The sequence below is a fragment of the Magnolia sinica genome, chromosome 12 (genome assembly GCF_029962835.1).
Source record: "Magnolia sinica isolate HGM2019 chromosome 12, MsV1, whole genome shotgun sequence".
In the NCBI taxonomy this organism is placed as follows: Eukaryota; Viridiplantae; Streptophyta; class Magnoliopsida; order Magnoliales; family Magnoliaceae; genus Magnolia; species Magnolia sinica.
In genome coordinates, this window is record NC_080584.1 from 83,301,982 (window position 1) to 83,316,611 (window position 14,630).

At 38.9% G+C, this 14,630-nt stretch overlaps 1 protein-coding gene across 1 annotated transcript; it reads left to right on the plus strand.

The window, feature by feature from the left end:
• Positions 1-10,872: 10,872 nt before the first annotated feature.
• On the plus strand, positions 10,873-13,262 carry LOC131221934 (uncharacterized). Its single transcript, XM_058217237.1, has 2 exons — positions 10,873-11,113; positions 12,307-13,262. The coding sequence occupies exons 1-2, from the start codon at positions 10,873-10,875 to the stop codon at positions 13,095-13,097; spliced, it is 1,032 nt and encodes a 343-aa protein (XP_058073220.1). The 3' UTR covers positions 13,098-13,262.
• The last annotated feature ends 1,368 nt before the right edge of the window (positions 13,263-14,630 follow it).

A 14,630-nucleotide genomic window follows, 5' to 3' on the forward strand; every position in this document is an offset into this window, starting at 1 on the left:
GAAACAGTGGGGATAATGATTTCCACTGTTGAAACCTTGTTAAGCCTTACGGTAATGTCTATTTGTCATCCAACCTGTTCATAAGATCATACAGACATGGATGAAAGGAAAACACAAATATAATCTTGATCCAAAACTCAAGTGGGCCCCAAGAATTTTTCAACTATAAACATTTAATTCAACTGCTTCTTATGGTGTGGTCCATTTGAACATTTAACATGCTTAATTTTAAGGCTCAAGCCACAAAATCATCTGATAAATTGGATGGATGGAGCAGATAAAATACATAAATCATGCCACACCACGGACCTTAGTGGTGTGTTAACGTTATTGAGTTCCAGCCCCTCCCTAACGTACGTGCCATTCTGCAATATCGTTTTAAGAGGTGGCTGCTTGTACCAAAATCTAATTAACCATTTTGATATTGCCACGTCACATGGTACGAGGGGTATTAAAAAAGCATGTACTGAAGATTTGGGGATCACCTCATGCCTACAACACTGTTACCGGTATTTCAGTTCTCCATCCGTCGGGGTTTACAGTAGTTCCAGCCATGTTGATCCTAAAGCATGTTATTATTTTATCTATCATAAGTTATGGTCCATGAGGTATAATCGTTCACATAAAGGTGGCACGTGGCTGGGAAGTTGTTCTCTCGTCTCGTCTGGAAATCTAGAAAACAAAAGCAAATGTAAGAAAAAGACCCTCCAAATCCAAAAAACACAATTATCCATCCAACATAGGTATGTGTATCTAGGTCTAGTTCTTCCCTACCTACAAGCAATGGACCCTTAACATAGATTTAAACTCGATTTGTTCCTGCACACTCGCCGGACCGATTTTAGGCCATAGTTAATAGTTGTAATTCCCTTCTATCTGCACTTACATATCGGATCTGAAAGAATACCTTAGCTTAGGTATCCACTAGCCTACGCTCATATATTAGGTCGACCTTAATTGTAATTCTCGGCATTGTCTCTGCTTCGCTCATCATCACACTACTCTTGGAAGCACCATGCTGCTCTCAATTAGGTAGGCGATCCTGTTTTAGTGGTAAGATATTCATCTCTTTTCCCCTGCATCCATCTCTTTTATTTTCTATTTCGACCATACAACTATTGTACCTTCAAAATTTTAAAACAAAAAAGAGTTCATTAAGAGGAAGAGCCCCAACCTCCATCAATCGCTTGAGTAACGAATGCACAACAGTTGATTGAATGGACAAACGGTCAAGCCACGACTAGGGACTCACTCTATCTTGACGCCAGGGGTCGGTGATGTCATGCCCCGAAATCCGGACACAGAGTATGCACCCTCAGATTCAAGTTTCAGTTCGTAACTCGTACACAAAGTGTACTAATTTAATTCCTTAATCAGTTTAATCAGAGATGATAATTATATTTAGTCTAAGTTCCACCATAATCTCAATCACACATACGTAACACTTAGTGTCACGCCCCAAAATCCGGGTACAGAGTGTGCACCCTCAGACCCGAGTTTTGGTTCGTAACTTATACACAAAGTATATCAACTTAATTCTTTAATCAGTTTAATCGCATGTGATATTTACATTCAATATAAAGTCCACCATAATCTCAATCACACATACAAAATACATAACACCAATCAACTAAGCATTTATAAATCTTAATAATCCTTAAAATAAAATAAACCTTAAAATTATTCATTTATTATACCATTATACTATAATGATATTTATTCCATGCTAATATTGGTCCAAAGAAATAAAGCTAAATAATTCCTTAAAGTCGCAAAATAAATACCAGTATGTATTATTCGTTAATTAAGTTGTGCTAACAAAATAAAACATATAATTAAAAATTTTCTAATGCAGCCACTTCATCCTCAGATAAGTATGGCCATGATTCAGGTGGGTCGTGTTCAGGTACAGTAGATCCTTCCGGTTCTTGCGCCACGTCATCTGCTAATGGCTCCTCTGTATGGTTTTTTCATCAATAAAAAAATATAAGCTGGCCAGGCTTAGTGATATAACCCAGCATGGTTCATAATCATAATAATTAAAATAATGCAAAAATACATGTACAAAGATATGAATGTAAAATGAGGTATGAATGCATCAGATGGGGTGATCGTCCATCTACTTAGGTTGGAGGTCGTCAACCCGCATCCACCCGTTGGGTAGGCTTCCACCTTTCGGTAGGCTTGGGCATAGCCCGCATCTGGTAACGCTCTACCAGGATCGGCATTTCTTCCAGGAGGGCCCCTAGGATCGACCATGCATTATGCAATGCAATGAATGAGAGATGATAAATAAATGCATATTTTTCCTATTTGGCATAGTTGTCTCAATTAAAATATTCACATATAAATTTATCGTACAATCATCATATCAAAATATTCAAACCAGTAAATAAATCAAATAATCACAATGATTTATTTTAATTTTAATGAATTATGAGACAAGTTGGGTCACTCACCTGAGTTTGGTAGTATTGACTCTGCAATGTAATTAGGTTGATTTGAAGGTCGGGGTCCTATCAATTATATCAACGGTATTATTATTCATATATTTGTATTCCATGGTGGGGCCCACCTTTGATTAACATCCTAGTGGCCAGATCCAAAATAATTAAATAATTCAAATTTATATTCTATTTTTTTCTCCCTCATAAGATTTTAAAATTGAATGATAATTACTTGATCAGGGTGGTCCATCGAATGGTCAGATCATTCAGATTCTTAAGGTCTTGTCATGTTTTACCTCTATGCATTTGAGGAGTGGTGTGGATCTAACCAAACATTCACCTATGGCCCATCTTGACCTTCTACGCCAAGTGATAGTAACACTTGCGCAAAATATCCAAGATTCCTTTATCAAACACTTCTACGTCTAACTAATGTGACCCATCTGATGGTTAGACGATCATCCATCTGCTTGGGTTGGAGGTCGTCAACCCGCATCCACCTGTTGGGTAGGTTTCCACCTTTCGGTAGGCTTGGGCATAGCCCACATCTGGTAACACTCTATCAGAGTTGACATTTATTCCAAGAAGGGCCACTAGGATCGACTATACATTATGTAAATGCAATGAATGATTGATGATATGTAAATGCATATTTTTCATATTTGGTATAATTCTCTTCATCAGAATATTCACTTATGAATTTAGCGTACAATTATCATATCAAAATACTTAAATCAGTAAATCAATCAAACAATCACAACGATTTATTTTAATTTTAATGAATTATGAGACAAGTTGGGTTACTCACTTAAGTCTGGTGGTATAGACTCTGTAGGGTAATTAGGTTGGTTTGAATTTCAAGATCCCATCAATTATATCAACAATATTATTATTCATATATTTTTATTACATGGTGGGGCCCATTTTTGATTAACATCTTAGGTGGATTCAAAATAATCAAATAATTAAAATTTCTATTTTAAATTTGTATCTTTTACTTTCTTTTTAAGATCGTGAAATTGATTGAAAATTATTTGATCGAGGTGGCCCATTGGATGATTAGATCATTCAAATTCTTGAGGTCTTGTCATGTTTTGCCTCTACACATTGGATGAATGGTGTGGATCTAACCATACATATACCAATGGCCCATCTCGACCTTTTATGCCAAGTGATACCAACACTTGTGAAAAAAATCTAAGATTCTTTTATTAAACACTTCTAGATCTAACTAATGCGGCTCATCTGATGGTTAGATTGATCTGAATATTAGAGCCCTTGTATATTTTGGCCTTAGGGATCATATGATCTGTACAGATATAATCTAATTCGATCAGATTGCACTCATTAAATTTATTCGTACAATAATACTGAACAGATCTAAAATCATAAAGCATCACTTTGTTAAAATTATCTTTACACACCCATACAATGATCATGTGGATGATCCACACCATCCATTACATAGATCAAGAAGAAATTAATAACATAGTAAAAATTAAAAAGATTTAATGATTAGAACTTACCTGATCGAGCCTTCTTAGAATCTTTTCTCTCTTTTTCTCTAGGGCTTCTTATTTTTTTTCTATTAAGAAGAATCCTCTCGTATCCATTTTTTAAAGAAACTTTTTTTATTAAGATAGGATGAGCACATCCTCCCTTATCCTGAATTTTAATTATTTTTTTATGACATTTGATATATATATATATATATATATATTTCTTATTACTACTTCAAGAATCAATCTCTAAACCTCTCTTTCAACTAAGAATATCTCTACCAACTCAACTATTAACTTATTCTTAATTTTTTATTTAAAAATAAAATCTTTAAATATTTAATTTAGTTTTTTTTTTTAATAATGTATCAAAATTTAGGGTTGTTACAGGTGGTCACAATTTGAATAAGATCTAATCAGTTTTAGCATGCCTGCAACTTTCGCATGTGTTCCGCGTGATCGAATTTGAGACCCAATATCATTTTGGCATGCCCAGTGGAACATGTGTGCAGTTGTCAATTGAAATTTATAACAAAATGAGTAGATAATTTACTCAAGTTAGTGAGGATATTGAGGAACATGATCTCTGACAAGCTCATGAGGCATTCACAATCTAGGTTGAACTAGAAGTCCCTAATCCTTCGCTTCCAACAATTGGGTTGGGGTTAAATCGGGTTGGATTGCATACAGAGGAATTTGGATTAGGCACCTCATATTGGAATTTGGGTTAGGTCCTCCTAAGGTTGGATTGGGTTGGGTTGGGGTTAACCCTTAACCCAATCCAATCCAACGCAAACCACCCACTCACCTAATTAGCACAACATGATAAGCTAATCAGTCTCAAATTACCTAATTTTGTCAATCATCCCTCACAATTAGTCCTTTCTTGATTGCAATATATCTGTTGTTCATCAAATGGACCACACCCCCATGGATTAAATGAAGGTGTATTAAACAGTGCCGAGGCTGAGAGAATATGTACAATAATGTTCAGCCGTTTAATTTGTAAAAAGTAAGCCCATTTTTCGTGATAGAACATCTACATGCCAAAAGTCACCATTAATGACCTAGCATCAAATATCCCCCTGATTTGAGTAACCCGGATGTGGAATATTTGCATTTAAATGTTTAAATTGTCAGATCTCAAGTTTAATAAGTTGGACTTAAGCTAGGGTCTAATGAAAGGACATCTTTCAACCATTAATGTGTACATGACATCAAATCAACATCAAACTAATTTACTGAGTTGACAACATAATGAGAACTACTTTGTGTAAAAATATATCATGTTGACTTGTTGCAGTTCAATTAGATATGAGGCCACATGTGTTAATAAACAACCCATATTTGGTCAAATGTGTATGATTAAGATAACGACAGGTGTTTCAGAGTCATACTTAACTCGAGTTCGATTGAATGCATGTAGCCTCAACAACCATATCAGTCGTGGGATCATACCTATGGATGTTAGGGCTATCAATGGGCCGGCCCTAGGGTTAGCCTCAACCCAAAATTTGAACTGTTTTGGGCTGGGCCTACTTAAAATTTTGATTTTGGCATGCCCGAGCCCGGCCCATTGACAACCCTAATGGAGGTTGATTTGATTGTCAAGCCACCAATGTTGCATCGATCAGACATTTGGAAAGGAGTGACTAGTCCTTCAGTGGAATTTTTTTAAAATTTTTATTTTACCTTGAGCCAATAACATTTCTTTTAATGGTGATCACAGTTATTAGGTTTCTCAGTAAAATAGTAATGGACAAATGTGATTAAAGTAAAGACACATGGCCTTTTTTTTTTTATTGATTTGTAAACTCATAATTATAATCAGTAAGAATATAAAGTAGAGAAAATAAAAGATAAAATACCTACAACTGTCCATATATACTAACAATCGAGGCATGTGGATAACATGATGTGACTCGTGTTAACTTTCAAGTACGAACTCAGTTGATTAGGGATCCAACGACAAAGGTTGTAGATATTTACATTACTCCTAAACGTACTGAAATGATGACGAATTAAATTATGCTAAACTATGAACTTACTACAGTAGGGCTGGATAAAAGTGGAGAAATTAAGGCTAAAACTAAAATAAACAATATTGCGAGGTTGTGTGTAATGGTGAGGGCCAAGAGCTCTTTGTTGAGTGTTGCTTATTTAGGCTTAGAGAGGCGGTGGCTAATTTGAGGTTTCATTTTTAATCCTTGAAGGTTATACGGCCGTATACCAGCCGGACTCGAATTCTTCATCGTGTGCCCTAAATTCTTTCTAATTCCAGATGAACCCATTTCTTAATCCTTCGTAGTCTTTGTGAAAGTTGTTTGTGCAATTCAATCAAACACGAGCCCACACGTGTTAACGAAGGCTCGTATTTGGTTTAGTTAGGATAGTGCATACGTGCTAGATTCATACTCAAATCGCGTTCAATTGAACTTTGGTGACCCCAATGTTGAGATAGACCGATTAAGACCGAATTTATGGGATTAGTCGCCTTCGTCAACCAAATAATGTTACAACAATCAAGTGATTTTATAGTGATGAGGGTTAATCTCTCTAAATGTGTACTTTTTACCTTGCATTAAGGACTTTTCTTCCAATAGTGATAGCAAGCTTTCTTTTCTCAATAGAACAATGATGAATAGAAGATTTAAAACTAAAACCTAAAAAATATCAATTTTATTCATAAGTATTTGAAGCTCAGTACAATTAGCAGATGAACAAAATAAATAGAGAAGTAAACAAAAGACAAATACATGTGATCGCCTTTATAGAAAAACAATCGAGGTATATGGTCAACAGGATGTGACCGTGGTGTGATCTTCGTTGATCAAGGATTCGACGATGGTAGGTCATGGATATTTATGCTACTCCTGAGTGTATTATAACGATGGTAACCTAAACTCCGAATATTCTACAACATGGATGGGCAGAAGTTAAGGAACTAGAAACTAAGATAAGCAGCGTTGTCTTGTGTAAATTGATTGTGTTTGACGTGGCCTTGGAGCTCTTCATCACGTCCTTATATAGCTTTGGGAGGAAGCAAACCCCCACTGGGTTTCCTTGTTGGTCCATGATCCTCAACGATCATGGTGTGTAGTTGTTTTCTAATCATCTTAGCCTAGCCAAAAAGATCTTCGCATATTATAGTATGAAACTATTTTTAGATCTGGGTCCTTACTCTTGCCCGGGCAGTAGACTCTTAGGAGTTTCAACTCCCGGTCAAGGGTTCGAGTACCCATAGGTGGTGAAATTCCACCAGCGTGAGTGTGTGGGGTGTGTGTGCGTGTGTAAAAGGAAAAAAAAACTATTTTTAGATCTCCTTACTAGCATGATTGCGGGGTTCTATGGACATTACAAGATCAGTCTCATTGGACCTGGATTCATCAATGTGTATTTGGTTTCTATCCACTCTGAGACAAATCTGCTTCTCGAACCTTCATAACTATCATGAGAGCACTGATCATCTCTAAGAGGATCTTCCATTTTGGCAGGATTGTATGAAATGGCATTGCCAAGCATATCTAGATTGTGATAAGATCCCTATCTTGACGAGTCTTTATAAACTTTGTCAAGCAAGCTGTTTCGATCACACATGCCACTCATATTAAGGCTATGTGTCATTCGTTGTAGTGTCTTATTTGCATACCTGCGTATAGCTCTGTGTCATTCTACATTTGGCAAGTGACGTGACGCAAAAGGAAGTAGGGCAAAAGATATCCTTCATACGCAAGTAGGATTTTTTCCATCATTAAGTGTGTAGTGCTCATACATAGCAACATCTTATTGGTTTACGTAAATACTTCAAGATGGTTGTAAACAAGGCATCATCTCTGAGAAAATTTTCTTTTCAACATGATATTGTGAGATGGATTTATTGTGCATATCTTGGATCACAAGATCTCCACCATCAATGAGGCTTTATACAGCTTGTTGAGTACGTTGCTCAGTCACACACGCCAAAAGTGTGATGATTACATGTCCCGCTTTTCTCAATTATACATGTGTGTATGGTTCTAAGTCGTTCTGATTTTGACAGGCTATGTGTTACCAAAGGCAGTGGAGTCGAGAGATATTCTTGGATCATGAGTATATTTGTGTCCATCATTTATACACAGTGTCAACACATGACAACTTTTCATTGAATTACACGAACTATGCCAAGATAGGTGTAAACATAACTCGTTATTTAGACCAAACTTGTATTTTGGTATTTATCAATGCCTACACATTATTTTCACGGTCTCCCCATCTGATTAGCATATATGGTTGATTTCTTAAATACAAGATCCTTATGGTGGGGCCAACCTACTGGAAGGATTGGATAGCACATGCACTTAAAAATGTTGGAAGTTATCTGCTAGGTGGACCATACACTGTAGTCTACCTGGTTGGACTTGAGACCTCATTTATAAATAACATTATTTAATTATTAAATATCACGTCCGGTTAAGTAAAGACTCATTCGAGCCTACGAGTTAACCTGATCCAACTAGACATTGAATTCGAGTTGAGTTCTTAAGTTTTAAAACTATCTTTCTGGCTTGGATTATATATATGGCACTTGCAACACGTAGAGAAAGGAAGGGAGAGAGAGTGAGAGATATGAGAGAGATCTTGCAAGGGAAATGGTGTGAACCAGACATAGAAAGAGGGTGCATTCTACATAAAGAGGAAGGAGGAATGGTGACTGAGGCATATACTTTTATGTTTTAAATTCCTTCCAATGTCCTTTTAAAATTCAAAATTCAAATACTTATTGCATTGGTAGAATTATTCAAATTTTTACTACGGATTATTAAAAAGATCCCCTGTTGTAATTGAGGATTTTGTGTCTTTTATAGTCCCATGTTTAACTCAATACTCTCTCTCTCTCTCTCTCTCTCTCTCTCTCTCGTTAGGCAGTCTACCACTCTCCTCCCTCGTTAGGCACTCCAATACCCCCCTCTCCAAATCCCAACTTTCAAAAATACCATTGTACAAAAAATTCTGAAGTTTCCACCAGAATCTCCAGACTAGACTTTGCTGAATTAACACCCACCTGGAAAGTCATTGCAAGATTATTATTAAATGAGGGATTTTTATACTCTAGCCGCATATGACACTTGATATGCAAGCACTCAGAACTTATACACAAGGCATGCGCATTAACTCAAAGTAAACCGACCAAATTGAAAGTTAGACCTGTAGAATAATCCTAACCTCTTCAGTGGACACTTATTTATTGAAATAAGACCATTGGACATTTTTCACTCTTAACTGTCCAATAAATACCTACCAATCCAATAATAGGATAACTAAGTGTAAAAAAAATTTCAGGATGTATCTGAATTGGTACTGATAATCAGGACAGTTTAATTTGAATTACTTGTATTACACACATGCAATTTCTAAGTAATTTATAAGTGCCTGTGTATCATAGCACTCAGCCAGAGTATAAAAGTTTTTTCTTAGAATAAATAAACAAAAGAAAAAGGGAAATGGTTTTTGCTCCGCCAGGCTATGATGGTTCATACACATGCACTAAAAAATTGTAGATATTGTATAAATGTCACTCAAATCAAACCTTCATAAACGTGGACCCCACTCTGGATGGCTGATAAATGAACTGAAAATGATGTCCCAAGTGTTGGATTGATGGGAATCCAATGGACGGTTGAAAGCAAAAAATGGGAATTAATCAGATGCTAGGATCTGCATATGAATCTGATTTTAAGGAAACGGCCTATATCTACAGTATTCTAATTTGAGTTACATGGATGACACGGACAATTACCGAAAGTGTGTGTGTATGAGCTATCACAGTCTGTCGGAGTATCAAATTACTCCAGTGGATCTGAGTAACCGCCGAACTTGGTGGATCCATGCCTGTGGGGCCCATCATGATGTATGTGTTTTATATTTACACCGTCCGTCCATTTTGCCGGATCATTTTAGGTTATTAACTTAAAAATGAAGTAGATCCAAATCTCAGATGGACCACACGGCAGGAAATAGTGATGATTGAAAGCCCACCATTAAAAATTTCTTGGGGGCCACAAGTTTTCGATCAAGCTGATATTTGTTTTTTCTTTTCATCCAGGTCAGTGTGAACTTATCAACAGGTTGGATGGCAACTAAACATTACGGTGGGCCCTAGGAAGCTTTTAATGGTGGGTGATCAATCATCATTGTTTCCAGTGAAGTGGTCCACCTGAGATTTAGATCTGCTTCATTTTTGATCTCAAGCCCTAAAATGAGGTGGAAAAATGAATGGACGGTGTGGATATGAGAAAATTACATCAAGGTGGGCCCCACAGTCAGGAATCCCCTGAAGCAGCGTCCCTGGGCAGATAGATTGAGGCTCTACAGGGATAGGCACCCCAATCCAAAATGTGGGACCCACTTCAATCTGTGGCATAGCCCCAAAATCAGATTGATTGGATGACCATATCTTCTAGTTATTGGATATCTTGTCAGTTTAACCACCCATTGTATGATCCCCATCAAGAAACTTAGAATGATCTAATTCCATAAAAAATTCCGGGTTCTGGCCCATCTGCAGTGGGGACCACTATTTGGACGGACTGGATTAAGATATATGCATGGACAAGATGTAGATTTTCTACATGCATGCGTATGGATCATCATGGTCCATGAGATCATGAAATGCCTCCTACCAAGTTGATAGTAATATAAATTCAACGACTCTATTTTTAAAACCAATCAGAATCCCAAAGCTCTGACTTCCATCCAAATGCTTAAAAAAATCCCACCAAAACCTAGTACCAGTGTCAAAGATCCAATGCAACAAAAACCCATGTTTTGGATTTGTATAAATAGCAAGAGAAATCAAGCAAAAGAGGAATCAGTTTCCTTCTATGATTCTATCAGTTTGATTCTCTGACCTTCTTCTGAAGTTGGTGTCTGTTCATTTGAGGTAAGGGATGAAGATGAGCAGAGGATCTTCTTCTGCTATTCTTCTGCTGCTGTTCTTTGTTTCTGCTGCAGCTGCTGCGCCAGCAGCTTCTCTGCCACGGCAGAGTTTCACCTGCACTCGAAAGAGCAGATGCTTCCTTAAGAAGATCAGGTGCCCGCCCGAGTGCCCGCTAGCCAAACCACTGGAACCGAAAGCTAAAGGCTGCTTTGTCGATTGCAATTCACCCAAATGCGAAGCTATCTGCAGAAGTAAGAATCTCCAATCAACCTTCTCTTAGCCTTTTGAAAACAATGCCGTTTTGTCGACAATTTGTATATGTGGGGCCCACTTGATCTGGTGGACCCCATCTTGGCAATGTGGGTCATTCCTTGATATCCCCTCTATCAGATGATCTTAGCCATTTATCACAACCATTAGTCTAGAGTTAACAGGGCTACATTCTTCTAGTGTGGATATGACAGGAGTGTCTCCTGTCCACCATGGCCCCATAGTGGGGCCCACCCAGATCAACAGTTTAGAAAGACCAGAAGAATTGTTTTCCTATGATCTGAGGTGACTGGGATCTTTCTCCATGCGCAGGATCCTGTACATGTGGGGCCCACGGTTCCATCGAGTGAAAACCTTTGTAGAATTTTGTTCTCTCCCGACCGTCTATTTGGAAGCACCATATCCTATGGTCGCGATCTTCTAATCTGGAAGATTTCGACAACCCCATCCATGGTGGGGCTCATTCGGATCACCAAACCATGGGTCCTACACAGCATTATTCATTTATTACTGACCATACGTCTGTTGATAAGTGGGCTGATAATCCCTCCTGATTCTGTTCCTCTGGTTCAATCTGCCTGTGTGACATTCCTACTTTCAGGTTTGATTTTCAGATGGTTGCCACCATCCATCAATTTCAAGCAATATCTCCACATTCGTTCTTTTTTCTCGGATACATGATCAGAACTTCATCTGGGTTTGAATCCTACTGAAAGGTCCACTCACTAATAGATGATCAGAACTTCATCTGGGTTTGAATCCTACTGAAAGGTCCACTCACTAACAGATGATCAGAACTTCATATGGGTTTGAATCCTACTGAAAGGTCCACTCACTAACAGATGATCAGTACTTCACCTGGGTTTGAATCCTACTGAAAGGTCGACTAACAGATGATCAGAACTTCATCTGGGTTTGAATCCTACTGAAAGGCCCACTAACAGATTATCAGAATTTCATCTGGGTTTGAATCCTACTAAAAGGTCCACTAGAGATTAGAAAACAAGATGTTTGTTTTCTCCCATTGAGGAGATCGGCAAATAAAGAAATGGTTGATATATTCAAGATAATTACGTATTTACAGTCTCAATTCATCCCATTTCATCAGATCTGGGATGTGATATGATTCCGAAGGATGAACTAGATGATGCTAAGAAAAGTCTTTTTGTTGCAGATCGCAAGCCAAACTGCAACAGTCCTGGGGCTGCTTGTTTCGATCCCCGCTTCATCGGCGGAGACGGCATTGTCTTCTACTTCCATGGCAGGAGCGACGAGCATTTCAGCCTAATCTCTGACACCAACCTCCAAATCAATGCCCGTTTCATCGGCCTCCGACCCACTGGTAGATCCCGAGACTACACATGGATTCAAGCACTAGGAATCATGTTCGGTTCCCATAAATTCGCCCTGGAAGCCAAACGGACTGCAAGATGGAATGATGAGGTGGACCATCTCCAGTTCTCTTACAACGAGAAGCTGTTGATTATACCCGAAAGCCATCTCTCCGAGTGGAAGTCTTCAGACGATATTCTGACGGTGGAGAGGACAGCAAGCAGAAACAGCGTCACCGTCACTCTTGCTGAAATTGTGGAGATTTCTATAAATGTGGTCCCAGTGACTGAGGAAGACGATCGGGTCCACAACTACCAGATACCATCTAATGACTGCTTTGCGCACTTAGAAGTGCAGTTCAGATTCTTTGGCCTTTCTTCGAAAGTTGACGGTGTTATAGGACGAACTTACAGGCTGGACTACGAGAACCCGGCGAAGCCAGGGGTGGCGATGCCGATGGTCGGCGGGGAAGATGAGCACAGGACTTCGGTGCTCCTCTCTTCAGACTGCAGATCTTGCATTTTCTCTCCTGCTGATGGTGCAGCAGGAGAGAACTCGACGGCAATGGATTTCGGGACATTGGATTGCACCAGCACTCTAGGCAATGGAAGTGGAATAGTGTGCAGGAAATGAATGGTGGAGAATTCATCCATCTAAATCTAATGAAAATATCGGAAATGTTCACTTTCATTCCAAGTACATCAACTGAAGAATAAGATTCCAAGTTTATCTTTGTTTCAACTACCATGTATCCGATAGCTATTGATTAGAAAATTAATGAAAATGTCTTAATTTCTAGTTCTATTCTATACTGTCAGAAATTAGCATTTGGATGCACCATGCATCACAATTGGCGGTTGTCGGGGCCTTACTCGCCAGGAAGGTATGATTTGCATTTGGGGTGGCTCGGAAAATTGAAGCCACAACGAGCATGCTTTTATTTTCCAGCTTTTTCTACCACAAATGTCATCGTTAATCAGAAACTCTTATGATCACTGTGAATTCTGGTCAATGGATTCAGAACACATGCACATGCGAATCAACTAAACAAAACCCACCATCAATGCATGTAAACTTGATCTGCTCATTGGTCCTGGCATCGATGGTCATGATTGCATATATCAGAAGATGAGATGGCTTTTGATCTCGCATTTCAGCGACCCTTCCCTCAGTTTCTCTACATGTGAAGGATGTGAAATTGGGTTTTCCGATTTCCCAAATCACCATGCATCGAATCGTGGAGTTTGTAACAACAAAAGCGTTCATCTGAATAGGTGAATCATGTTACCATTGTTGGTCCTTTGGAGCTCCAAACTCCTCTCTTGAATCTTCTACACTCCTCTTTGTTACAATCCCAAGGGTTTGACACATTCACTAGTCCTAAGGTTTTTGGCGTATTGGTTAGGTTAGGTTCTTAGCAATTGATATCAGAGCCAACACCACGCCCAGTGTTCGAGTCATAGAAGGGGTGACCTATGGAAAGGGCAACTTGGACCAGAGTGAAAGCCACCACGATATAGAAAGGGCTACCTAGATAACCAGAGTGCAGATGCATGGTAGTTGCACTCTGGTTGTCCAGGTAGCCCTCTCCACTCATGGTAGCTGCACTCTGGTTGTCTAAGTAGCCCTCTCCATGTTGCAGTGGCTTTCACTCTCGCCCAGGTTGCCCTTTCCACAGGTCACCCCTCACTCTAGTTGTCCAAGTAGCCCTCTCCACTCATCGTAGCTGCACTTTGGTTGTCCAAGTAGCCCTCTCCACGTTGCGGCGGATTTTACTTTGGCCTAGGTTGCCCTTTCCACAGGTCGCTCCTTCCATGACTCGAACACAAGATGTGGTGTTGGCTCTGATACCAATTGTTACGAACCTAACCAATACGACTAAAAGCCACATGATTGATGGAACATGTCAAACTAGGCTATTAAACCCTTGGGATCACAATACTCTCCCTTGATAGCACCAAAGAGAACAAATGCAAGAGTTGGAAAGGGATTGGGAACCAGGATCCAATCTTGTGGATGAGGGATGAGAGTCCTCACCCATCACAAGTTTTCTCTCACCTCAATCTCTATACTCAGATAACACCACACCCACTAGGACTCCTTGTAAATGATAAACAAGGATAGTGTTGCGGTCTCAATCATGTTTACACAATCACCAATAGCGCA